The sequence below is a fragment of the Marmota flaviventris genome, chromosome 1, assembly GCF_047511675.1.
Source record: "Marmota flaviventris isolate mMarFla1 chromosome 1, mMarFla1.hap1, whole genome shotgun sequence".
Taxonomy (NCBI): Eukaryota; Metazoa; Chordata; class Mammalia; order Rodentia; family Sciuridae; genus Marmota; species Marmota flaviventris.
In genome coordinates this window covers 21,247,323-21,273,162 of record NC_092498.1, presented here as the reverse complement: position 1 = coordinate 21,273,162, position 25,840 = coordinate 21,247,323, and the positions used below count along the sequence as shown (strand labels likewise).

General features: G+C 36.2%; 1 protein-coding gene across 1 annotated transcript in view; it reads right to left on the bottom strand.

The window, feature by feature from the left end:
• Chchd3 (coiled-coil-helix-coiled-coil-helix domain containing 3) overlaps window positions 1–25,840 on the bottom strand; it is a 268,160-nt gene that overhangs the window by 154,356 nt on the left and 87,964 nt on the right. The window contains exon 4 of the mRNA XM_027950153.2: window positions 13,991–14,108. Coding sequence (XP_027805954.1) covers window positions 13,991–14,108 — 118 coding nt within the window. The remainder of the gene's footprint in view (window positions 1–13,990; window positions 14,109–25,840) is intronic.

Below are 25,840 nucleotides of genomic sequence, written 5' to 3'. Positions count from 1 at the left end.
AAGTTGTTGAACTGTATTCTACTGTAATCCATACGCCTAAAATAAAAATCCCCTGGCCAGTTACTCCCATTAGGCCTCACAGCATAATGACAAGGTGGCAATTTGACAAACTAGGAGATACCATGATACCTGGGAGAGGAGGAACAGGTGCACCTCTCTTCCTCAAATACCTCCTAGCATCATTTTTGCCCAAGCAACATATATATATATATCAATGATGGTCTTGTCAAATTAATTCCATTTTGAAAAAGGGAAAACAAGAATTTTACACCAAATAGAGAAGAAATAGAGGCCACACCAAGTCAGGGAAAAGTATATTTTGGAGGAAACAAGCCAGCAGCAGAATCTTCAAAAATCACATCATTCCTTCACCTAAAAGAAAAATAAGCTCTAATTCCCCAAATTGCTTGTGCTTACAGACCAGAAACTTTTTCAGCCTTCTGCAAAATATGCCCTACAAATCTAAGAAACAGCCCCAAAGCCTTGTATCAAACTGAAACACTATAACAGCATTCTCTTAATACATAGTTGCCTGTTTCCGTCCTGTCTTCAGAGATGGGGGACAGAAACGTCTTTTGTAAAGCTGCTCTCTGATGACAGACTTTAATAGAAATGCATGGATGGATTTACAGCTGGCATGGATCAATTTCTAGTTATTTTACAATTATCGATTAGGGAACTCAAACAGGCTTTGCTACTTGCCAGACAAAAAGCTAACCGCCTCCCCCCCTTCATAAATCTTGAGAAAGAGCCAAAGAAACGTGAAAACTGATGTCTTCTGGAAACAGAGCATGCCAAGATAAGATTATAACCAACTCAAAGCTGAGAAGAGTTAACAAATGTGTCTCCAGAATGGAGGCTGAGAAACGTGCCCTCCCTCACAGCAGCCACCTTTGTTGCCATTGGAACTGACGGAGGCTTTTTCACTTCAAGTAAAAGATTTCTGTCAGGGTGAACATATTTTCCACTGCATACATTTGTACCATGTCATTTACAAGGACAAAACCTGACTACTTCAAAAAATCTGCTTTTGTTGTGTCACTCTACGGGCCCAGTACACATGTTCCCAAGGCTCACTACATATATCTATTCAAAGAGAGGAGAGTGCAGAAGAGAGGAGGGGGGGGACGGTACTATAACATGCATGCCAAGCATATGTACTGCCATAGATGTGTCTTGGAAATGGTGATCGACAAGATGGCGGCACAATTAAAATATGCTGCACTCTAAAGAAGACTGCTATTTAGAACTGGTTCTTTTTGATGCCTGCGAAGTTGGAACTGAGCCAATCTCTTTATAATACATTGAGTCCCATCACAGGTAAATAATAATAATAATAATAATACCTGAAACATTTATAAATTCTTCTGTCACCCATGCATGACAAAGATGACAGGAACATTCTAGAGATGCCACTGTCCATATGCTGCAAAGTTAACTTGGGCAAAAGAGTGTTATGAAAAAAAAAAAAAATGCCAGAAAATGGACAAGGCAAAAAATACAACAATCATAATGAAAATTAACAATTGATTTTTCATGAGCTGAATATATGAAAATAAAAAGAAAATACAGTAAACATTCGAAAAAAAATGAATTTTTGAGCTTAGAGGAAGCAAAAGGGCTAACTGACTATAATACAGAAATTAAGATGATATTTTTTCCCACCGATTCTTTTATTATTCCCCAGCTTTACTGAGTTATATTTGATAAATAAAAATTATATATATATTTTAAATGAAAAACATGATGGGTAAAATATGCATACATCATAAAATTGTTACCATAATTACATTAACTAACACATTTGTCACCTCATACAGTTACTTTTTTGTGTATGGTGAAAATATTTAAGATCTATTTCCACAACTAATTTTAAATGCACAATTTATTATTATTGACTGTAGTCACTACATTTTACATTAGATACACAGAACCTATTAATCTCACAACTGAAAGTTTGGAAGACCAATATCTTCCCATTTTCTCCAACTCCCAGCCATTCCAATCTCCACTTACATGAGTTCAACTCTTCCAGGTTCCACATATGAAATCATACAGTAATTGTCTTTTTTTTTATTGTCTAGCTTATTTCACTCACCATAATGTCTTTCAGATTCATCCATATTGGCAAATTTAGGACACTTAATTTAATAGTCATTTCATTGAGGCATAAAGTAGACCACTTTCTGTTCCTTTTAATTTGGTTGCACACATTTTTAAATATCAATTTAAATTTATTTTTCTAATGAGGCTCCGAGTTTTCATTCTAAGCCAACAAACAAATATCCTATCCTCTTATTTTCAAAAAGGAGACTCATCTCATTTTGACCTTTCAATACAGTGACTGTCTAAGAACATTTATATCTGTGCCTGTGACCAAGGTACCTCTACTAATCAGAATAAGTTTTCAATAACAAAAACCCAATTTAACCAAGAAAATAGAGGCTTTCAACTTTAACTATTTTTCTTTTCTTTTTTTGAAATGGACTTTTTTAATAACTAAAGAAAATTAAAATAGATGTGTCTCCTGGAATTGGTAACCTATTCATAAAACAAAATTACTTTTATGAAAAGTCAATTTATAAGTATATAGAATTTTGAATTCTCTAAGAACCCCTGTATTTATATATTTATTCATCAAGGCAACAGACTTGAAAGAGAAATACATTAAAGACCTTGTCCTCATTTTAAGCAGATGGAAACAAAAGGCATAAAGAAAAGGAAGCAATTTGACTAAAATTACATGTAGTATAACCTGAAAGGAGGGGCAGAGGGACAGAGAGGAGGCTATTTCATAAGAAATTACTACTCAAAAAACTGTAGAAAAATAGGAAAGAAGTTCATTTTCTAATGGTGTTCAATGACACAACTTAGATGACTGCTATAGCATTTTTGGTTCATGAAAAGGAAATTTCCAAAACATTTTTCCTTAATTAACTCATAATATAGAATATTAATCTATATGTATGAATGACACCTTTCATCTCTCCTCTTGCGGTTTTATTGTTTCTGTTTCTTGTTTGTTTGGTGGGGGCATCCTACTTTTTTCTTTCTAAAACTCTAGCAATGACGGCAGAAGTTCATGGATCCCAGTTAACATAGAAGGTCATCCTAACCCTGCTGTTTGCAACTCATGCTTATGGTGGAATTTTAAGTCCCATAACTAGTTGCTATGCCTGATCCTAGAATAAATCCTCTATGAGGTCAAAAAGTCTGCCATAAAAACACTGTTAGAGAGATTTGATAAAAATTAGAATCTGATTAAAGATTAAAATAACCATTACTGTTAAGTTTCTTCATTTTGACAACCAAATTTGCTTACATCAGAAACACGTATTGACTTTTAAGAGGAAGTATTAAAGGGCAAGTGAGGATAGCGTGTGCAACCCAGGCAAAATGATGGCCCCTAGGCATACAAGATATATGACTATACAAATTCAGACAGATATTTATATAAATGATAAAGCAAGACTAGTAAATGTATAAAAAGAGATAACGGTAAGTTAAATTCTTTGCACTATTCTCAAAACTTTTCTGTAAGCAAAAAAAAACATCAAGACAGACACTTAAGAAATAAATTTAAAAATTTTACTTTCTTATACTGTCTTTTTATTTACCAATACAAATAAATTACACACACACAATCCAGCAATGTTTACAATCAATTTTTTATTTTTGCAATAGCAAATGTAAAGTAAAAAAATCAGTTACCAGCTCTTTCTCCTCATTCTGCCAGACCTAGGTGGAAATAATGTATTTTAGGGGAAAATAAACTAATTTTTATAACCTGCTGTCAATAAGAATTACTCCTTCACCTAGAAAGTATAACTGGAAAATACATTAATGATTATATAACTATGTCCTTAATTTTTTGTTTCTTTTTCTATTAACTCAATGAATCTCAAAAATGGTTAATGGCATGTTATTTGAATTCTATTCAGAGTTTGAGTTTACAAGACAAACCTGTAGAGTATCTTTACTTTAAGTTTCTCATAAAATGAAATAAAAAATACAAGATTGATTGAATCCACTGCATGAGTCAAGTGTGTACTGCTAATATCTATCACATTGACTCTTTAAAATAACCTGTTGCAGCATGCCTATCTCCATTGTCCTCAACAAACATCATCTATTCCCTCCCATGTAAATAAAGACTTCACACTATAGATTTAAAAAATGAAAAGTTTCTCCCAAATTATGTCAACCTATAACAAAATGTTTTTTCTTGAGCACATCAAAAAGTGACATTGAAATTCATTCATATAACCAGTATGCTTTGCACTGTACGGACTCATGTGAGACAATTTTTTTAACATGGAAATTTATAACTTGTTTTGCCATAACTTTTAAAATTCAGAATGGTTTAGGTAGTTCTATTACATATTTCTGGATGCCCTGCTCTGAAACAGATTAATCCTAATCTCGATAATATTATAATTATGAATACACTATTTCTCTAAGCAACAACACAGAGGCCTAATAGGGTGGTCAAGGTTGTCTACCTCTATGCCGAGCAGGCCCATAATGCATGTATCCATATAGTTCCTGTGCATGTGCGTTAAAGATATGATTTCTGTATCTTTTTTATATCTGCAGTAATTTCTACTTTGTCCATGTTCCTGTTCCATATAATGAATCAAATTCACTACAGGTTAAAATAATAATAATCAATTAGCTAAATCATACCTGGAATCATATCACCTAGGCCCTAATGTTCTGAATCGTAGTCCTGGCTGTATTTCTGTGCAACACTGAGGTTCATGGTCTCTTTAAACAACTGTTTGATCATCTCTAACAGGAATGATACATGTCCTACCATGAGACACTAGATGCAAAAACTTATGACACTAACTAGGAACACTTTGTAACTTCTTTCAGGTTTGAAGCTATGGTTCCAGTGATCAGCTAGCTATGTTCTGGGGAGTCAAATATGTGATCTCTAGATCAATAAGGCAGGATTCAAAATAGTTGCACACACTGTGCTAAGGAAACTATAAAAAGATAATTTTAATTTCTAAGCAGAAAATGTATATTAAGTTGGTTTTATGATCTCCAATTAAACTGGCCCATGACACTGATTAGTGACCTTTTCTATCAATAGAATATTAAATACAAATCTAGAATTAAATTTACATTCTGTTTGGGACAAGCAAAGAATATTTAGACACAGCGAAGTATTAAACTCTGACCCATTTGTCATAAGAGACAGAAGGGAGAACACTAGCTAGAAAACTCCAAATGTTTAATCAACAAATTTCTATGACAATGAAGATATTTAATAAGTTTACCATAAGTAATCATAAAATATTGGTGCTGATCATTCCATTATATTTTTTAAAAATAGCTTGGTACTGTCTGAGTAAATCATATTCTGCCTGGGGCTATATAGCTTACCTCGAATTATTTCAGAATCATCTAAAATGACTCATTTTTCTATTAAAATGATAAATGGACTAAATGAGGTATGTAATAAATACTGCAGGTTTGTAAACAGATTCCTGCTCTCTAGAGAATGGAGGGCTTATTTCATTTGGTAATTCTGCCCCTCGGTATTTTCAGGAGAAGTCATCCTTAAACTATAGTTAGCAAAGAAAAGAGCAGAGTGAGTCACATTGGAATAAAATGGAGAATGCCTTATGGTTATAGGGGAATAACCCCAAGGTTGGTTCTCCCCCTTAACCATATAATAAACATTCCCCCACTCAGGAGCAGGGCATGGGTCAGTTCATCAAGAACACAGAAAGGACATAACTCACTTCCATTTAGGAATCGAATCTAAGCAGTAAAAGCAAGAATACATAAAAGAAAGAAACACTGAACTGGAATGTTCATTAATGTCCAATACACAAAACTGAAACAGCTCTCATTACACATGGTATATCACACAGTAAACAATACTGCTATTCAATTTTCTACTGAATTCACTAAACCATGGGTCCCCACATAATAGGTTGAAAGCAATTCACAAAGACTGTATCAGAACTGACAGTCTTGAGACTTGCCATGAAGGTAAAATGGAAAGATTACTATTGAACAAAAAGGAATTCATCTGCCTTGGTCTCAGTCAAAACACAACGTGCAAAATACTTACTTGGGATTTGCAAGAACTGACAGACTTGATTATGCTTATGTTAAATTCTTAATATGTTACAGGTTAAAGCAAACACGGAGAGCCACATTTCTTAGCCTCTTCAATAGGAAATAAGATTATGACATTGGTTCAATAAAATTCCAAGGCCTAATGACAGTTCATTTCCGAGCAGGCCGTGAAGCAAATACATTAACAATAAATGCCAAGTCATTATAAAGAGATGGAATTATAACCAGCCTTTTGCACCTTAGTTACCTATGGATTTTCACTCAGTGCTCTCCATATCTCACCTGGACACCCATAATGACCCAAGTGATAGGATGTCAATAAGCTATTAATGGCAGCACTACAACATAGGACACCACTCAAGAGAAGTTACCCTGAGCCAGTCGGTTTGCAAGCAACTTGATGAATTTTCCAAAGTACACTTAAAATGAAAATATGACGAACACATTTTAAGTAGAGTTGGTCCCCACAGCTGCCTTCAAATATGTCTCATTCTTTCTCCAAGTCCTTCCATGGCATTATACTCGATTGCGCTGTCTTCCTCTCTAATCACTTTCTCAACAAGGTCACACAGTCTAAGATAATCCTTTGGAGAAAGCCAACATAAGCAAACTGTAGTCATCTTTAGATTGTGTTCACTGGGTAGGTTTACCCATCTTAACGAGGCAGTTTAATCTACGCTACTAAAAGAGCACTTGGCCATTCTCTTCCTCCAGGTCTCTCAATGTCTGGTCAACATGGTATCATGCTTCTCTAAGGCAATTTAGTGATTTTTAAAATCCTGGGTATTTCAGCCTGTCTTGAAAAGAAGGGGGTTCAATAAAGCACATTTAAGAAATACATTCATCTGGGCAAGATTTCAGCATACAGACAATATTTAAATCTATAATTGCAAACCTACTCATTCTTTGGGCTCTACACATTCAAGCTAGGCAGGCAAACGGAACAAACCATGTTTCTCCCCTCCCACTGCAGTAGCAACCATACCTGAAGCTGCCTGCACTCCACAGAATAGCTGATTAACAATCTCTTCACAGGGTTGTGTGCATTCCAGCCAACAATAATAATGCTGCCATAATGCACAGGAAGCAAGACCACATGTGATAACAAAGAACAGAAAAGAGGAAAAGAGACTCCGAATGTTTTGTCTTGGAAACTGTAAGGCCCTGCTAAATCCAAATGCACTGGAGGCAAAACGACAGTGTGCCTCTGCCCTCACCTGTCTTGAGGGATGCTGCCCTTTGAAGTTCCTGGTAAGCTATTAACTGAGCAAGAGTAGAAAGAATGGGACTTGCAGATGGATTCCAGACCCTGCACTCACCAATAACCTTGAGGAAAATATCTTAAACCAGGCTCAAATCCCTCGAACATAAAATGGAAATTGTATATTTAAATAGTCTTCAAAAGTAAAAGCTCAAAATCATTAACTTCATTTTTGGCGATCAAAGCAAACAAATACTCTACACATATCCAAATAACTGGGGCAAGAAAACCAGCACACAGCTTATATAACCAGAGGGAAAACTTTAATAGAGGTTATAGTCAAAGTACTAAACTGCACCCAAAAACAGAGAAATTTTTTAAACAATCATCGTTAAGTGTCCAATAAAAGAACCCAAGATAATCATTGTCACCATACAACTTCATTCACCTTGCTAATTGCAAGTGATCACTCTCTCATGCCGCTTGTATACATAAATCTTGTTCACTCCTTTCAGAATTACAAACCCTAGTTGTATCATTTGCCCTTGGGCAGAACCTCACTTACATCTGGACAGCAGAAGTATTCTTATCTACTCCCTTTAATTTAGTCATTTTCCTCCATACCCTAAATTCAAAACCTTTTTCTCTTTTAACATAAAATTTCAACTGTCACAGTTTGAAGCACAAAGAAAACACAGAACTGAAAAGCACACAGCACAAAATTAATCAATTCTTCTTCTTGATTGCTTCACTGGTGCATTTCAGACAAAAAGGAAACTGGGGATGAAAAGTGACATTTTGGTGAAACAGTCACTTAAATTTGCAAAAACTAAACTTATGCGTTTATGCACCCGGTTTTTTTAGTGTTACGTTTTTCTAAACAGTATGAGGTTTTACAAATTCAAACATAGGTAAAAGAAGAAAATCCAAGGTAAGGATGACCTTCCTCACAAAGACCACTGGATTCTCTGAGAAAAGCAACCAGGTCTAATTTGCAGCCCCAGCAACCTCCAGTACCTAGTACATAGTAGGTGTTTAATAAATTTGTGATGGAGAAAAACAAAGAAAGAGACCAAAGAACCTACTGATTGAACGTTCTCATCAAGAGCTAAAAATAATGATGCAGTATCTGAGGCCAGGACTTTCCCCAATTCTATACTTTACAATGTACATTTAACCCAGGACATTTTTTAAAAGCTGATAAAATTTCTATTAAAAGTGATATAGAGCTACTGATATTAAAAACCTTGTAGCTCGCCTTGATGCTTCTCTCAATCTTTAAAACTTAAGACCCTAGTAATACTATTTCCCAAATATTTCTACATCTCTTCTCTGCATCCCTGTGAGAACTGCCCTAGTTCAGGTACCACCTGTTCTCACCTGGATTAATGCCAGGTCCTCTCCCCTGGTCTCTATGCTTCCAGTCACATCTTCTCTGTTCTTTCCTTCACACATCACTGTGAGCCATCAAAATGTTTTCAACCATTCATTGCCCTGCTTCAAATACTTCTACATCCCTAGTCCAGGGTTCTTTGCAGGCACAGGTTTCCTCTGCAATCTTAGCTCCACCAACTACTTCTGCCTCATCCTTCCACTCTGGTGCCCTATTCTTCCCACTCAACAACTCTCTGTAGTGTTCCACTGTCCCCACGCAACCATGCTTCTGTCTACAATTGTCCAAGGCTACACCATTCCCACTCATTCACCTTAGGGACAATACCCACCCATACCTGAAGATTCAGCTCAGGCACCACTTCACAGAAAACCCTTTCCATTCTTCTCCATTTCCTCTCCTACTGCTTCCAGGGCTTGAGTAGATTCACTGATTCATTTATTCAATTAACAAATATGTATTCATGCATTAATTCAATCAACAAATATTAGGCATTTAAACTATGTTGGAGGAACAAATGCAGATATAATGAGCTACAAGACAAAGTTCCTGCTTTCAAAAAAAATGAGAATTTTCATAAGACAATAAGTAGCATAGCTTAATAATAGACATTGCCCTTGCAAGCATTATTTCTAATGTAGTAGACTCCTGTGTTATACAGTGAATTTCCTAAGGACATTTTGTCCTTTCATTTCTACACCTTTAGTACCTAGCCCCGTAATTTTCAAATAGTAAGTACTCAGTAAAACATCTGTTCTAAAGTGAAGGAAACCATTTCATATTCAGGTTTATACACTCCAGAATATTTAAATAAATACTGCCTTATGTAAATAAATTGAAGGTTAAAGTTTAAATTTAAAAAAAAAACAGAAAATACTGCATAGAGTGGTGATGAATAATAATACGTAACTAAAATTAAACTAACAAAATTTAATAACAGAAAAAGTGAATCAAAATTTGAATCACTTTAGAAAAGAAATCAAATACAATAACAAGTTTAAAAACCTATTATTATTTAATTTAAAAAATTCCAATGACATATCAAATAGCAGATAACATGTACAAGATCTTAAAGACACACAAAATGTCAAATCATATTAACTTCAGAGTTTCTTGGTCCTGTCCTTTTAATTAGTCTTCATTCTTTACCGAGGTGCTTTCCTGTTTCTAAGCAGCATATCTTTAACATGAATTTTGCTTACACAGGCAGGTAAAACCATGAGAGGATGGTGGATAAAATGAGCTGATTAAAATATCCGCATCAGTCAGTGCAGGATAGAGGGGCTGGTATACTCTTCCTAGGATCTAGAATGGAAGTAACAGCTTGCCCACCCAAAGCAATTCTTCCAAAGGGGAAGAGTTTTGATCTAACTCAATGTTAAAACTTCAATGACAAGGCCATCCTGTCTCTACAATAAAGCCAGCTGCTACAACAGCTGTGGGAGGAGAAGCCTGGACTGGCAATTCTGGGGACAGTGATCTAAACACCAATTGTTAGTGAGCAGGAGGAATGGGGAAAGGGAATAGCTGTATGTCACTGTACAAGTTGAGCACACAGCTAAAATCCAAGATGCTCCAAAATCCAGAATATTTTGATTGCTGGCATAATGTCAAAGTGGCAAATGCCACCTAATCTCATGTGATGGACCACAGTCAAAATGCAGACACACTAAAAATACTGGATAAAATTATCTTCACCTTATATGCATACATTTGTGTAAGAAACATATATGAATTTCATCTTTAGACTGGGTTCCCATCCCCAAGATATCACATTAGTATAAATATTTCAAATCCCAAAAAAGTAAAAAATCCCAAACACTTCTGGTCCCAAGCATTTCAGACAAGGGATGCTCAACTTACGGCCTTCCAATTCCAACCCTAGGTCTCTTGCTGTCTAATTATTTCAAATGTAGGAAATCCAACTCTACTTTCTTGCAGGCTGCAATGCCTGGGTTCAAAATAAAAAGGAACAAAGCAATATTTGGCCATCATTCAAAGAGCCCACATATTAGGGTTAAGCAACAGGGGGCCAGCACTCACAGCAGGATAATACTAACATCCTTGGGGTGACTCTCATATGAACTGTGGGTTTGGAAGAGACCTACCCCTCCATGGGGAATCAAGGGATATGGTACAAGAGCAGGCTTGCAGTTCACACCACATGATTCTGTTTCAGAGTGCACTGGGATGTAGAATCTGAAAGCTTAAAGTCTATATGGAATATATATGGAGGAGTTACAAAGAATTTTGTACCTCTAACCATTAATAATAAATGACATAATTATTTTCTTAGTAATTTTTATATTTTTTTCTATAATAATCGTGTACAAGTTTAATAATTAGAGAAAAATGCATTGAAATACATTCAATCATTAAAAAGTGATCACACAAAACCACATTTATAGATACAAAGACTTTCACCACATAGTCTAAATGTCTTCAAATGAGAAGGTTTAATAATATAAGAGTACAAAAATATGCACTCTATTATCTATGTTTGGCCTAACACATTTACACATACAAATATAAATACACAAACTTTTTGGCAAGTGAAAAAAACTATTTAAATAATAAACTGGAATATTAACATCATTATCTTTGCATGATGATACTAAGTTGATTTTAATATTTTTTTGGATTTAATTTCTCATCTTTTTTCAATAAATAGTTATGTTTTCTGTATTATCAAATGTTAATAATGGAAAAAATATGGTCAATAAATTATCCAATATCCAGAATTATCCAGCACCTTAATTGCCATCAGCAGCTACGGGCCATAACATACATTCAAATAGAATGGAACATTCAAGCTAGGAAGGGACCTCTGAATGAGCTAGCATCCAACTATATAAATTCTACTTGTATCCCCTTAGTGCTTTGAGGACTCTATTTGGCCAATATTATGATAGATGGTGAAATTTAGGAGTTGTGAGTACTGTAATTTGCCATCTATACCATACAATACAAGAATCAGTAAGAAAGAGATCTACAAAATAGAATGTATAGTATCAGTTTCTTATGCTTGACCAGCTAAACAAAAATAAATAAACAAACAAATACAATAGACAAGATTTATTAGGTAGAAAGAGAATATGGGCTGAATATACACTGTTCCAACCATACTATATAATATAATATTTAAGTTACTTTTGGATAAGAAATCTTTTTCTACTTTCGCATTTTTTGTGAACACTCTCCTCTTCATGTACCTGGCTGTGTGTGTGTGTGTGTGCTTGCCTAAGTGTGTACGTTTAGTGAGTTTTGGGGTTTTAAAATCTTAAACTAAGTGAAGAAGACATTATATTCAAATTCAGGTAGTAAGAGAAAAAAGTCTAAGATGCAAAAGGCCAAAAAGCAGATGAAAATGCAAAACAAAAATTCTTCTGCCCACTGGAAAAAGAATTTTCCTTCTGCACCTTTCTCAAACATGAGCACTATTAACCCCCCTCTCCACTCCATCCTTATCCTTTAAGTTGGGAGACTTCAACAGGCATGGAAATGGCGCTTCAACCCACATGCCTGACGTTTTTCTTACTTCCTCAAAAAAACCCTTCAGCTTAGACACAGAGCAGGCATAATCATCAATTAGATTATTCAACACTTGGTGTCTTTCATTCTGAAATTATTCCTCTTCCGCAGTGACTGACTTTCCTTCTCCCTCACTTACTCTCTCAGTCCCACTCAGTGTATGGCTGCCAGTGAGCCCACTGACAATTCTTTTCTGGTCTATCACCTCTGTTCTAGCTTAACATCTACTCTGCATCAGTCACGAACAAATAGGTTTATTATAGTATATTAACTTTCCTTTTCTTTTCTCTACTTGCACCTGGTCTTAGGTTAGCTTTTCAAATAAACATTAGTGAGGTAAAGAATGGGAAAGAGGGGCTGGGGCTGTAGCTCAGTGGTAGAGTGCTTGCCTAGCATGTGCGAGACACCAGGTTCAATTCTCAGCTCCGCACGTAAGTAAATAAATAAAATAAAGGTCCATTGACAACTTAAAAAAAAAAATACTTCAAAATAAACAATAGGAGAGAATAGTTCAAGGGTTTGAAGCTTCCCAACACACACACAAAAAAAGATAACTGTTTAAGGAAAGAAAAATGCTAACTACATAGATTTGACCATTGTGTGTTATATACACATACTGAGTTATCACCCTGGACTCTCTAAATATGTGCAATTATTATATATCATTTAAAAAATGGGAAGAAAAAATGTCAAACTTCCTAAAATTAATGAAATATTTTCCAGTATTAATGAACACTGTAAAAAGAGCGACAGACAGACTAGGAAAGAACAGAAATTGACCCTTTTCTTACAAAGATTAGTAACTCCCAACAGCCTACTGAACTAGGAGCTCTGGCATTCAAAAGTCCTCAACAATAAGGTCCTTATCTCCCTGTCCACTAAGTTCTCATCTGTGTCCCTGGAGGACTAGAGGTTCTGAGGAATCACATCTGCAATTCTAAGAATGCTGATAAAGGGGCTGAGAGTCAGGAGCACAGGCTTCAACCAGAGCAGCTCCACTTTTACCTACTAAGGGGCAATTGGTCAAGAGTTGAATATAAAAGATAGAGTATTATTCAGTCATTGAAAACTACATTTCAAAAAAAAATGACCTGTGATACAAGAAAATATTCAAGATGGAAAGTACCGTATATAGCATTATCCAAATTCTTAAATATGTAATAGACTAGAAAAAAATGTAAACCATGGTTACATCAGACAGATTGACTTACAGGTGCCTTTTAAATTTTCTTCCTTCTATTAACAATCTATTTTTGAAAAGATGTTTATATACCATTTTAAAAATTGAAAAATTATTTAAAAAATTATTGGTTCCCTTAAAATTAAAAGATGGTTCCACAAAGCCCTTGTTTGACACTGTCCCTTCCTAAAGTCCAGAGAGTAACTGACCCACCTTAACTCACATCACTGGAGTCTTCCCAGATGAACATCTGGTAGTTGCCAGCAGAAAGAAAAAGAAGGCTGGTCAGCTGGCCCCAAAGGTTTCAAGTTAATAAAACCAAAAGAGAGAAAAATGCTAACAGCCCAGCATAATACATTTGCCTGTCTGTGAGCTGATCTTTCTTTTAATTCTTCTGAAGTTACCGCGGGGTCCTTGATGGTTAATATTAAATTATCAGGTATTTGTAAAAGGCAAAACCCAAGAAAGTATAAGCAAAGAGAACATGAAGATTCTCAACAGTAAAGTGGCACAGAGTTCTTAGCTCTTCCCAGACATCCAAGATTTTCTTGGAGGCAAAATATCTTTATCAACCTTCAGGACTCACCAAGTGCTTGGCCTTGGCACGCTCCTCCTCACTGGAAATCCTCTCTCGAAGGATGGCTCTGGTCAACTGCTCATTGGCAGCAGCCCTCTCTCGCTCCAGGTCCCTGCTTTGCTTTAGTCTAAAAAGATAAAAAAAAGGTCTACTTAGAAAATATTTTATCAGTTGACATCATTTTTTTGTTAAGTGAAATAATTAAATACAAATGCAGATATATACCCATTGTTGAATATCAATGGCTGAAATCCTCATCTTGACCCACAATTTACAAAAGTTGGTACCAAAGTAAATTCCCACGCAGCCTCTACCCACACATTCGAGAAAACAGTTCACACCAATGAGAAAGCTTATTGATTTGACTGTCATATAGATCTAAGTTTTAAAAAGTTCTTCTATAAAACTGAAATCTCCCCAACTAAAAATTCTACCACTCGTGCTCCCATCCACCCTCTAAAAATTTAAGTAAGAAAGCTAAGTAACAAGCCATGGGGATCTGTTATGCTATATACAATCTTTAGCATCTTAAATATTTTCTTGAATCACAGCGAGGGTAAACAAATATTTGAAGGTTGATGATTATTCTTCCCCCCAAACTGACTCAATACAATTATTTATTGAACACACACCAGGCCCTGTGTTAAGCACTGAGGACACAATGGTGCTCAAGGTGGACAGATCTCTGTCCATATGGATGCTACATCACAGCAGGGATGAACTACTAACACAATGAAGACATATTTTGGCCCAACATCTTACTCCCATTTTCCAATAATCCTCATATGCAAACACGGCAACACCTTTCAACAGCAGGCAACTCACTTCTGGAATGACTCCAATGCTTCTCTGTGATCCAAACTACACCATGCATTCCACACACCAACTAGCAAAATAAGACAGCAGAACCTCACCTCTCTGGGTCTACATACAATTCTAATTCTATTAACAAGGCATAAGATTGCATTAAGAATATCAGTAGCCTCATCACACAATTAGACCATCTGAAGTTACAATCCACTGAAACCCCTCATTGTACATGATAAAGATAAATTACTTTGGCACCGATTTTTGCCATATTGCCTGGCAGAGAAAGGCATTCAGTAATCACTGAATGAGAGAACATTTTAGTCTAATCTCATGGACAAAGATTTTCTGATTGCCTTTTCTTCTTTGAGAGAATAACTCTTCTACACCATCATATCCCCAAAAGTACAATCTAAGCTTTAAAAGGAAAAGGTAAAATTGCTACACTGGTATAAGACTGAATGAAATCTTATAACTGTGAATGATGAGCACCAAATTCTACTTATTCAAATTTTAGCTTTAAAAAGGCTCTAAAAAAAACTAAGAAGATAAAACTTTTTGTTACTATTTTTTAATTGCCATAACTTCCTGATTTCTTGGAATTCTCACAAATCAATTATAACATAAAATTGTTCAATAAAATATATTTCAGCCAGGCACAGTGGCACATGCCTATAATCCCAGCAGTTTATGAGGCTGCGGCAGAAGGATTATAAATTCAAAGCCAGCCTCAACAATTTAGTGAGGTCCAAAGCAACCTACTGAGACCCTGTCTCAAAATGAAAAATAAAAAGGACTAGAGATGTGACTCAGTGGTTAAGTAACCCTCGGTTCAGTCCCTAGTACCAAAAAAATAAAAATAAACTAATTAGATATATTCCAAAATTTTAATGCTTTACATATAAAAAACAAACCTGTGTGGTTCTATGTCTTGAAGAAAGAAGAACAGAAACAAATTAAGACCTATGCTTTGAAATTCCCTAATGTCAAGGTAACCTTTAGGAAACTTCCTTCAGCAATGAATACAATGATGCATACAGGAACCAAATTTCTCTGTTATTTCATGAAGACCATACAATAAGTTCAGCAACATCACTGATATCAGTACATCAAACTCCACTGGACATGTAAGAGAACAGCAATAATTAAAAGTCATGCCATTTCCCCAGAGCATTTGTTCTAAAAGCATGGTCCACAAACCAGTAGCAACATCACCTAGGAACTTGCTAGGAATGCCAGTTCTTAGACCCCACCTCACACCTACTGAATCAGAAGCTCTGAGAGTCTTTTAACAAGCCCTCCAGGGGTTCTGAGACATGGTCAAGTTTGAGAGCCACAGCTCAATTCACAAATCCTGGTGACACACCAAAGGAAAGCGACATCAAAATGGAGCGGTCCACATGAGCATATTGCACTGATAAGTGCTGAGATCATTAAATCAAACTATAGAACTGTAATTTGATTTAATGACCTCAGCAATTTGGCATGAACATACTTTATATACAGAGTTACAAAAAATTGTGCTGTGAATGGATAAGTATGGTTGTAATGCATTCCACTATTGTCATATATGTAAGAAATAAAAATAAATTTTAAAAAAAGAAAAAATTTTGTTTTTAAAATCTGAAAAAAAAAATTACAGAACTGTGCATTTAAAGCACTTTTGTGAGTATATTACTACAAGTAAAAAACATCAAACCCAGGCATGATGGCACACGCTTGTAATCCCAGCAGCTCAGGAGGCTGAGGCAGGAGGATCATGAGTTTGAAGTCAGCCTCAGCAACTTAGTGAGGTGCTAGGCAACTCAGTGAGACCCTGCCTCTAAATTAAATACAAATAAGGCTGGGGATGTAGCTCAGTGGTTGAGTACACCTGAGTTCAATCCCCAGTACCAAAAAATAAAAATAAAGCATCAACTATTTTGCATCCGAGGTGGAAATTGAAATAAAACAATAACATTACTATCCTTATGAATTACTTTCTACATGCCAAGCACTATGGTAGGCAATTTATTTATTTATTTATTTACTTATTTATTTGTCATAAATTGAACCTGGGGTTGCTTAACCACTGAGCCCACATCCCCAGCACCTTTTGTATTTTATTTAGAGACAGGGTCTCACTAAGTTGCTTAGCACTTCTCTAAGTTGCTGAGGCTGGCTTCAAACTCACAATCCTCCTGCCTCAGGCTCCAGAGCCACTGGGATTAAAGGCGTACACCACAAGCACCCGGCTATGCTAGGCAATTTACACACACACATACACACACACATCATAAAAATGACATTATTAATTTATAAACATAAAAATAAATTCTATAAACTATATTTTATCATGTAATTGGGTGTATCAAATTTTGAAGTACTACTTAACAACAACTACTTTTTTTTCTAATTGAGTTTACTTATATATCAATTTTAATTACAATGGAGTTATAAGTGGTTCAAATTAAATATAAGACCATAAATTTGGGCAATTTAATGAAAAAGAAGCAAAAACATGAGCACAAAAGTCTTTGATGCTATAATACAAATAAAGGTCATTTAGTTTGCCATACCTGCCCCCAATGAATGAACCATGAAGTTGGAGTCCTGAGTCCGAATCAAGGCTCCACCTGCCAGCTGAGTACTCTTAGCTTCCCTGAGTCCTGTCACTCTCAAGAGGACATAAGCAGGTGTGATGCCTCCCCATAGCCTTCTCCTAAACAAACCTGGTACACAAAGCTGGCACAACAAAAAAACTCAGCAAGTGTCAGCCAGCAGTAGCCACCACAGCGCCCAGGACAGGATCAGGGAAACAGAAAAGCAGAGATTTTCTGAAATGAAGAAGGAAATCCCCCAACTCACTAACCACACAGTGACCACAAAACAGCTTCTCTTCCCAATTTTTTGCCAATGGGAGGTTCTGCTTTACTTTTATTATCGAGGGCTTCTAAAATAGAAAATTTACTCTACAGACGCTAGCAACCCTTCCTTTTCCCATGCATGTCTCTCTCACCTTTCTCTCTTCCCATTTGCCCATGAACTCCATAAAGGGAAGGCCTTGGTCTAGTTTTGTTGACTGCTAGGTACTTAGTACTTATAACCATCCTACCACATAGGAAGCCCTCAGAAAAAACTTGTTGAAGGTATGCAGGCATGTGTCAACAATTGAACAAATGAACAGCATACTTGTAACCATAGACAAGTATGAATATCAACCTAGAGAAAACAGAAGACTGAGGGATGTGTGAAACAACCAGAGAAGCAAGCCGGATCCTCGTCCAACATACATGCAGCACATATGTGATAAAATCCAGACAACAGTAAATGACCAACAACAGAAGGGTGTGAACATTCCAGAGCTCTTGGGACATCCACATCTAACTAACTGTGGTTGATTTTGGATTCAGAGAGACTGCTACAAATTGACTACAAAGAAAATTATTTTTCTTTCTTAATAAATTCTTAGAGTTAGTTTCATTTATCTTTACAAATAGAATTGCTCAAATTCCCAACAGTTTATTTTATTCTGCACAGTGATTGCTGAAGAAATAGAATTCTGTATGTTAGGAGTTTAGAAGAAGGACCCAGAACAAACTCTCATTTCCTAATAGCTACTCAGCTGTGGAATCTAATAAACCTCAGTTTTCTCACCTTTAAAATTTGATGGCTAAACTACATAATTGTAAGATCCTTTGAAGCTACATATCTTACAAACCCCATACCTGAAACATATTATTTCATTCCATAAAAATGCTTGCAAAAAATAGTACCAATGGATAAATAAAACAGAGAAGTATCATCTCCAAATTTTCATTCAGTGAACACTTATATTTCTACTAATTCTTAGACTTCCCACTACTTAACCAAAACTGTACATTAGGTAAGAGTAAATGGTATTCATGAATTCATCCAGTAGATAATCACTGGGTGAGAGGCACCATTCTGGTTATTGAGAATAAAGTGGTGAGGAAGAGACAGAGTCCCTGCCCTCATGAAGCTTAATTAAATTATAAAAGGAAAATGCAGGGGCTGGGGTTGTGGCTCAGTGGTAGAGCGCTCGCCTCGCACGTATGAGACCCTGGGTTCGATCCTCAGCACCACATAAAAATAAATAAACAAAGATATTGTGCCCATGTATAACTTAAAAAATATTTTTTAAAAAAGGAAAATGCATTATTTTTAAATAAGGTTGCTATGACACTACATGGGTGGGCAGTACTATTGGACTGGATGTCTAAAGGGAATTAGCTGAGCTACATGGAGAAGAAGAAACTGTCTTAGGCAGAAGAAACTCCAATCAGGTCCAGAAATACCCAGAAAGAATTATAGAGTCTCATGTTGACCTTCAAAGGGTCCCAGAACTTTAAATGGCCTCTGCAAAGAACAAGGTTTTCTTTCCGATTATTTTGGAGCACACAGTTTCAGATAAATGGTGCATTAATTGAGGCTTGTCAAGTGCCTTTAGAAATAAAAGCTACAGATTAGAAACTTTTAAATTGTACTGTTCCTCCATCTCCCCCACCCTCCTCTCCAAAACATTAATTTACAGCAATTTGTTCCTCTAATAAGTTTCCTCTTTCAGTGATTCATTTAAATCATTTAATGAAGTACACCACTTCACAAAGAAAAACTGCTTATATGTTCAAAAGCTCCCAGTTCTTTCTGGAGATCCTCTCTGATCTCCTTGGTTTCAGATCCCATCCAGATATTCTATTCAATGATTATCTATGAAAGACAGATGGCTGTGTGGCCAACCAGTTTGTCTTTTTTTGAGCCAAATGAGAGACCCTGTTCTCTGGACTTCTGTGAACTCTATTGCCCAATGGTGGAGCTAAACATCAGGAGCCACGTTATCTCACAAACATTCCCCTGGGAAGAAGAGTGATGCTCTTCCTGCCAGGGAACGCAGCATTCACTGCCCCGGTTAGGTAAAAGAAGGACCGGAACCAAGTCTCTCATTCTTAACTTCAGTTTCCAAAGATTTGAGAATCATCTCAAAAGAAAACACACCCACCATTTGAGCGAATATATTCCCCTCTTTATTTATTGGCATTTCCTATTTATTATTTTAGATCTCATGGTCTAATATTATTCTACATTAAGCCCCTGATTTAAGTTTCATTTAAATTTCCTGCTTTTAAATACATATCTCCCCTCATTTAAATTCTCTAGAGTTTTAAGCAAAGAAGTAGGAGTTTAGTGTAAACTTTTCTTATTTGCATTAAGTAATTGGATAGCTTGCCAAAGCTTAATGAAACAAATACCAGTTGGTGCCTTCCATACACCTCAGCCCTAGCAACTCAGCTTTTCTCAATATATTCCCAATCAGGTGGGAGACTTAAGATGCACCAGCAAAATGAATTCCTAAAAACCAGTCAAATCTCCTATAATGAATAGTATTACAGGTCCTTTTAAATGAGGGGTGGGGTACTTCTCATGTATATTCAACTCACATTGTATCTGATATAAAATCCAGTTCTGTATTTTTAGTCCTGGAGTAAAAACCAGCCATTCAGTTTCATTCTGAAGAACTTAAAGGTCTTAAGAAAGTAGAAGGGGAATTTTAGAGATAACTTTACCTAGGCATTTTTTATATATTGAACTTCATCATCCTTCAAGATAGAGGCATTCCTACCTTTATTTTAACATTAGAAATCAGAGACCATACCAGAGGCAGGGAAAAATCCTGATCTGGTTTCCAATGCCACATTTCTTAAACCTCCTTAAGAATAAGCCCCCTCTACAAGAATTAGTTTCCATTCTATTATTCATTTTTATGACCATATAAGGACAGTTTTTAAAACCTATTTATTTGTAGTTATTTTAAAATGCTTTAATTTGTTTTTACTATATTAAGGCTTTCAATAGCCCTAAAAGTTTCTCTAAATCTGGACGCTGCTCATTTGGCCATTCACAAATACTCAGATTTATCTTCATATAGGTTGACACAAAAGTAATTCTATACGATTCTAACTTAGAAAATTACTTTATAATTTAATATATACGGTCATTATATTACTGAGAAAAAGTTGAAGAACCTCAGATAATGGGTAGGAATAAATGGGAAAATGCAATTGTTTAAGATAAAACAATTTGACTAAACGATTTATCTAAAATTGAACTGTGGCCATTAAATACAGATAATATCTACAAAATATTGCAATGTACTTCATTCAGAAAGACTCAAACACTGGAAGAGAAAAATGAGTGACTACAACCTCAAAGGTCATTTTTAATGTTAATCATAAATTTTATTTTAATGCATCATATTTTGTCATAACATGCTGAACTAGCCTTCAAAAGACTGTTACCATATACACTTTTAAACAGAAAAGCTGAGCTGGGTAATCCAACAAACTAATTATTAGACTATTAAAGATAATGATAGAATAAGTATACAGTTCTCCATTTATAACTTTATAAAAATAAGACTACATAACATATCTAACATTTTCAGTTCTAATTGTTTCCAATCTTGGAAGGAAATGTAGGTTGATATTTCAATATAAATCCCTGAGCGTGAATATGAATTAATATAACTGTGCTTGTACATAATATCTGTGTGACAGATAAAGAATTAAAATTTTCTTATGTATACTTTGTACCACGTACAGTTCTAAGCACTTGATAAGTATAACTCATTTAATCCTCACAACAACCCTATGGAATAGATTATTATAGTTCAGAAGAGAAGCTGAGGCACAGAGAAATTATGTAAAACTGAGTCTTACAGAAGGTGTAATTAATTTACTGAGTGTCACAAAGCCAAGGAGAGATGTAGCAAGGATTAAACTCAGTACCACGATAACACAGACAGTGGGTAGTGTCTAGCTTTTGGAAGGCATTCAATAAAAATAAAGAATGAATAAAGTGAGCTATTTCAAGAAAGATTATGAAACACAAGTACTCTATGTAATGATAATCCAGCAGTATATTCTTTATAAAATGATAATTCAGCAATAAACAGCATTGTCTTAGAAAGTAGAATGATCTACAATCTAGCAAACCATATGCTAGACAACAGTACTTAACCAGCATAAAGACCTGGTTCTGAAAATAAACATTAATTTTGGTCACCTATTTTATGTAACTATTAATTAAAATGGCACTCATAATTTAACAAGCAAGGCTTCCTTCAGCTGTGTTTGGACCTTGGGTGTCTCCCAAAGGCCCATGTGTTAAAGTCTGGGTCCCCAGGGTGACACTACTGGGAGGCAGTAGAATCTTTACAAGGTAGAACCTAGGGGGTCTTTAGGTGACGAGGGTGTGGCTCTGGTCCCTTCCTGTTCTCTTTTGCTTCCTGGCTGGTGATTAGCTGAGCAGTTTTGCCCTGCCACATGTTCCTGCCATGATGTACTGTCTCACCACAGGTCCAAAGTACCAGCGCTGGCCAATCATGGCCTCAAGCCTCCAAAACTGTGAGCCAAAATAAATGCTGCCCTTTACAAATTGATTATCTCAGGTATTTGTAACAGTAATGGAAAACTGACTAACAACTTCCTTTCCACAAGAACACTCTAAAAAAGTAATTTTTCTTTAATTCACACTAACATTTTGTCACAGTCTGGACTTCTGCCAGAGTAAGCTAGATTCAAAACGATGCATAAAAAGAACACAGTCCAAAACTACGAGCCCATGACTATAATTAGGGATTATTCATAACCTTAATCCTAAATGGTCTCTCCCTTCTAGAAGATGGTTTCCTATTTATATACTGTATATTATTTTGTACCTGAAGTTCTTATTTTAGTTCTCATTGGGAACAAAATACTACCTGCCCTGGATTTTCTGAGACCTTCTTCTTGGCAAATATTTTCTGCTATTTCACTGAAAAGTACATTTATATTTGCAAAGTATTCAGATTTGGGTTCACAAGTTAATGTCCCCATATACATGGTGTGGCCCCTGCACCCATTTTCCCTCAGCAGTTTACAGACTCCCTTGGAGGAAGTTATACAACCTAAAGCACTCTCATCTTCCTCTAGAATGACCTATAGCCACTTCTTTGTTTGGCTTGAACAGAATATTTAGAGGCATCTTGAACCAAGATGATCAACTTTTTACATTAAAGTATACACTGATTGTCATAAAAGTCAAAATACAGCTGAATAATGGTAGAGAAGACAAAGACACCAATCATTAAAACCTGTTTTATAGAAGTTGCAGAAGAAAAGGTTCATGCATGACCTATTATTATTAAAAACTTGTTTAGGAAGTATGGACACCCTTCCCCTTGCATCCTGGCCTACAGCATCCTTCCTTGAAAGAGGGGTCAGCTGTTCAATTTACTATAAGATACTGGAGGAGCACAGTCATAGATTCAGCCAGAGGAAAAAGGAACTCAAGGACAAATGCAATACTTCCAGGTAAACCCCCTTTATTGGCCCCCACTGGGCAAATGATCAAGTCCTTTCTGTAGGCAGATGACCATGTGAAATGGTGGCAACCTGAGAGACATGAGTGGGTTCTCATAAAGAGGACTCTAAGTCAGAATCTCAGTATATTTACATATACAAAACATACAGGAAGCCTTTTACATTGTTTTGCACTTACATTCCTTTTTCATACAGGATACATTGGCCAGGACACATACTTCAAATGCTATTACTGATAAGTCTTAGGAAACCTTTGAGATGACACTGCCATTCTAAGACTTGTGGAGAAGCACAGTCAATACTTCTCTTCTTCTATTTCAAAGGACTTTCCAGCTTGAATCAAACTGCCACTTATCACCCTCCAGCAGCAGTTAACCTCCTGAACGTAGAGTTGGCAGAGGTGGCATGGGTGGACCCTCTACTCCCTGCAGACACACATGCACCCATCAACTAACCAGCCCGACCCTTCTTATGGGAAATGCCCAACATCAAAGCTTGGAATGCTCTTCCATCAAACCCAGAGTAAACATTTTTAAGGAAAGGGTGATTATACAAATTCCTTTTTTATTTCTTTAAATTCAATAGTTTAAAATTTCTAATCACTTTTGATTAATATACTAAGCTAATTTGACTGACACATAAAGGTTAATGACTTGTCTTTACAAACTACATTGGTGATTATTACATAATTGTGCTTTGCTGTTCTTTTCAGAGCTTTTAACCTTTGATTGTGTCTTCTCTCATATTTCTTTTTGTTTGGTACAGCTTGCTAATCCACAAATTTTTAACCTTTATTAAGATTACAACTAATTACTTTATCTTAGCTGCATTTAATATGTAGCGTATAGCTCGTGCATGCGCACTTAATGTGTGTGTATTAACATAATCAGGTTGCCTTGATTTTAACATGGGTAACTGTTTTCTGTCACAACTATTAACAGAATAATTGAAATAATTTATTTCTTCCATTTGATATTATTAACTATGTATTTTACTTTGTTGTCTCTTTTTTTCCTTTTCCTTGTTTTCCTGATTGTGTCAAGCTACCATATACCCCAAATGAACAATAACCCAGAAAGAGATATATTGAATTTTCCTATTCTATTAAGTGTTTCCATTCTGAACACTCACACTTTTTCCCTATTTTCACATAAAAACAGTTTCCACTATTTTCTCAACTACTCCCCCAGCAAACCGAATAAGATGAATCATTTGACGACTTGGACTTTCCCCCCAACACCACTCTTGGCTAAGAGATCAGTGCTTTTTAAATTCATATAATTCTTAGACTTTCTCCTCAAGGATTTCTCCTCAATGTCAAGAATCCTTATTAGCACTTTTATGAGATGTTCCCAGTCTATCACTCATACATGCAAGCCAAAGTCTGGTCCCCTGGCTGCTTCCCCTCCTCCTCATCTTCCTCTCTACTGAGGTCTCTGTGGTAGTTAACATGGTCTGAGTCCTTCTTTAGGTATCCTCCTAAGATGCACTACTGTGTTAGCTATTTAGCCATGAATTTCAGCTTCCTACCCCTCTTCTACTCCCTGCTTTGCAATGCTGGGAGTGTCTTTCTGCTTTACAATAGGGTCTGCCAATAACCAGTACAATAGGGTCTGAAAGGCTGAAGAAAGAACAAGAACTCTCTGTTCTGCTCCTATAGTACCATTCAGGCCTCACGCTTCACACCAGCGGCCATCCTTGCCTCCTGCAGCAGGAATCCAGGATATGGTTTGTTCCAGCTTGCTCAGTCTCTCTACCTGCCACCTGGAGACACTAGCCCCACCCCCCGGCACATCAGCTCAAACACCAGCACCAGCCAGGATGCACCCCACTTTAGAGGTCTGAGCTGCAGTGTCACAGAGACCACTTCCAAGCTTCACTGTTTTAACAGCTCCCACCTCTTCCCATGTGCCTCCAGCGGAGACATGGTGACTGCTTCCTGCCAGTGCTGCCTTTGAGATGCCCTGAAGCTGCACTGTCCCATAAGGTTCTCATAAACCATGTAGAGCTACTGCACCCAGGAAGCGTAGCTAGTCCAAATTGAGATATGCCTTAGGTAAAAAATACACAGTGGAATTTGAGGACTCCATATGGAAAAACGGGGGGGGGGGGAGATGTAATACATCTCATCAGCATATTTTACATTGATTACACTGAGAAATATAACTACAATTATTTTTACCTATTTCTTTTCACTTTAGACATGGCAACTAGAAAGGTAACTACATAGATGGAGCATATTATACTTCTATTAAAGAGCACTGCCCTAGAGTCAGGTTTTTTGTTTGTTTTATTTTTGCCCTTAGAGCTTTTAAATGCCTCATTAACAATTCTTACATGAAATTCTCCCTGTAAAAATAACTCATATGTTTTGTCTCCTTAACGGACCCTGCCTACTGGCTGTTTACATTAATAAATTCTCTACATCCTTGCTATCTGTGGCCCTGTTTTCACCTCAAGGTGAGGGAGAGCTCAGTAGAGGATTCTGGGATTTTAGTCCTTGTGCCTAGAAATCTCGAGGTGTCATTCCAGTGTCTACCTTCCAGTTTGCAGAAGCAAAGCCTAAACCCAGGATGATTCCATTTCCTTTATAAATTAGTTGTTCTTTCTGTGTGGAAGCTTATAAGATTTTCATTTTTATCCTTTGAAATTTTTTCTCTTTATCCTTCAGAAATGTTAGCAGTCCACGACT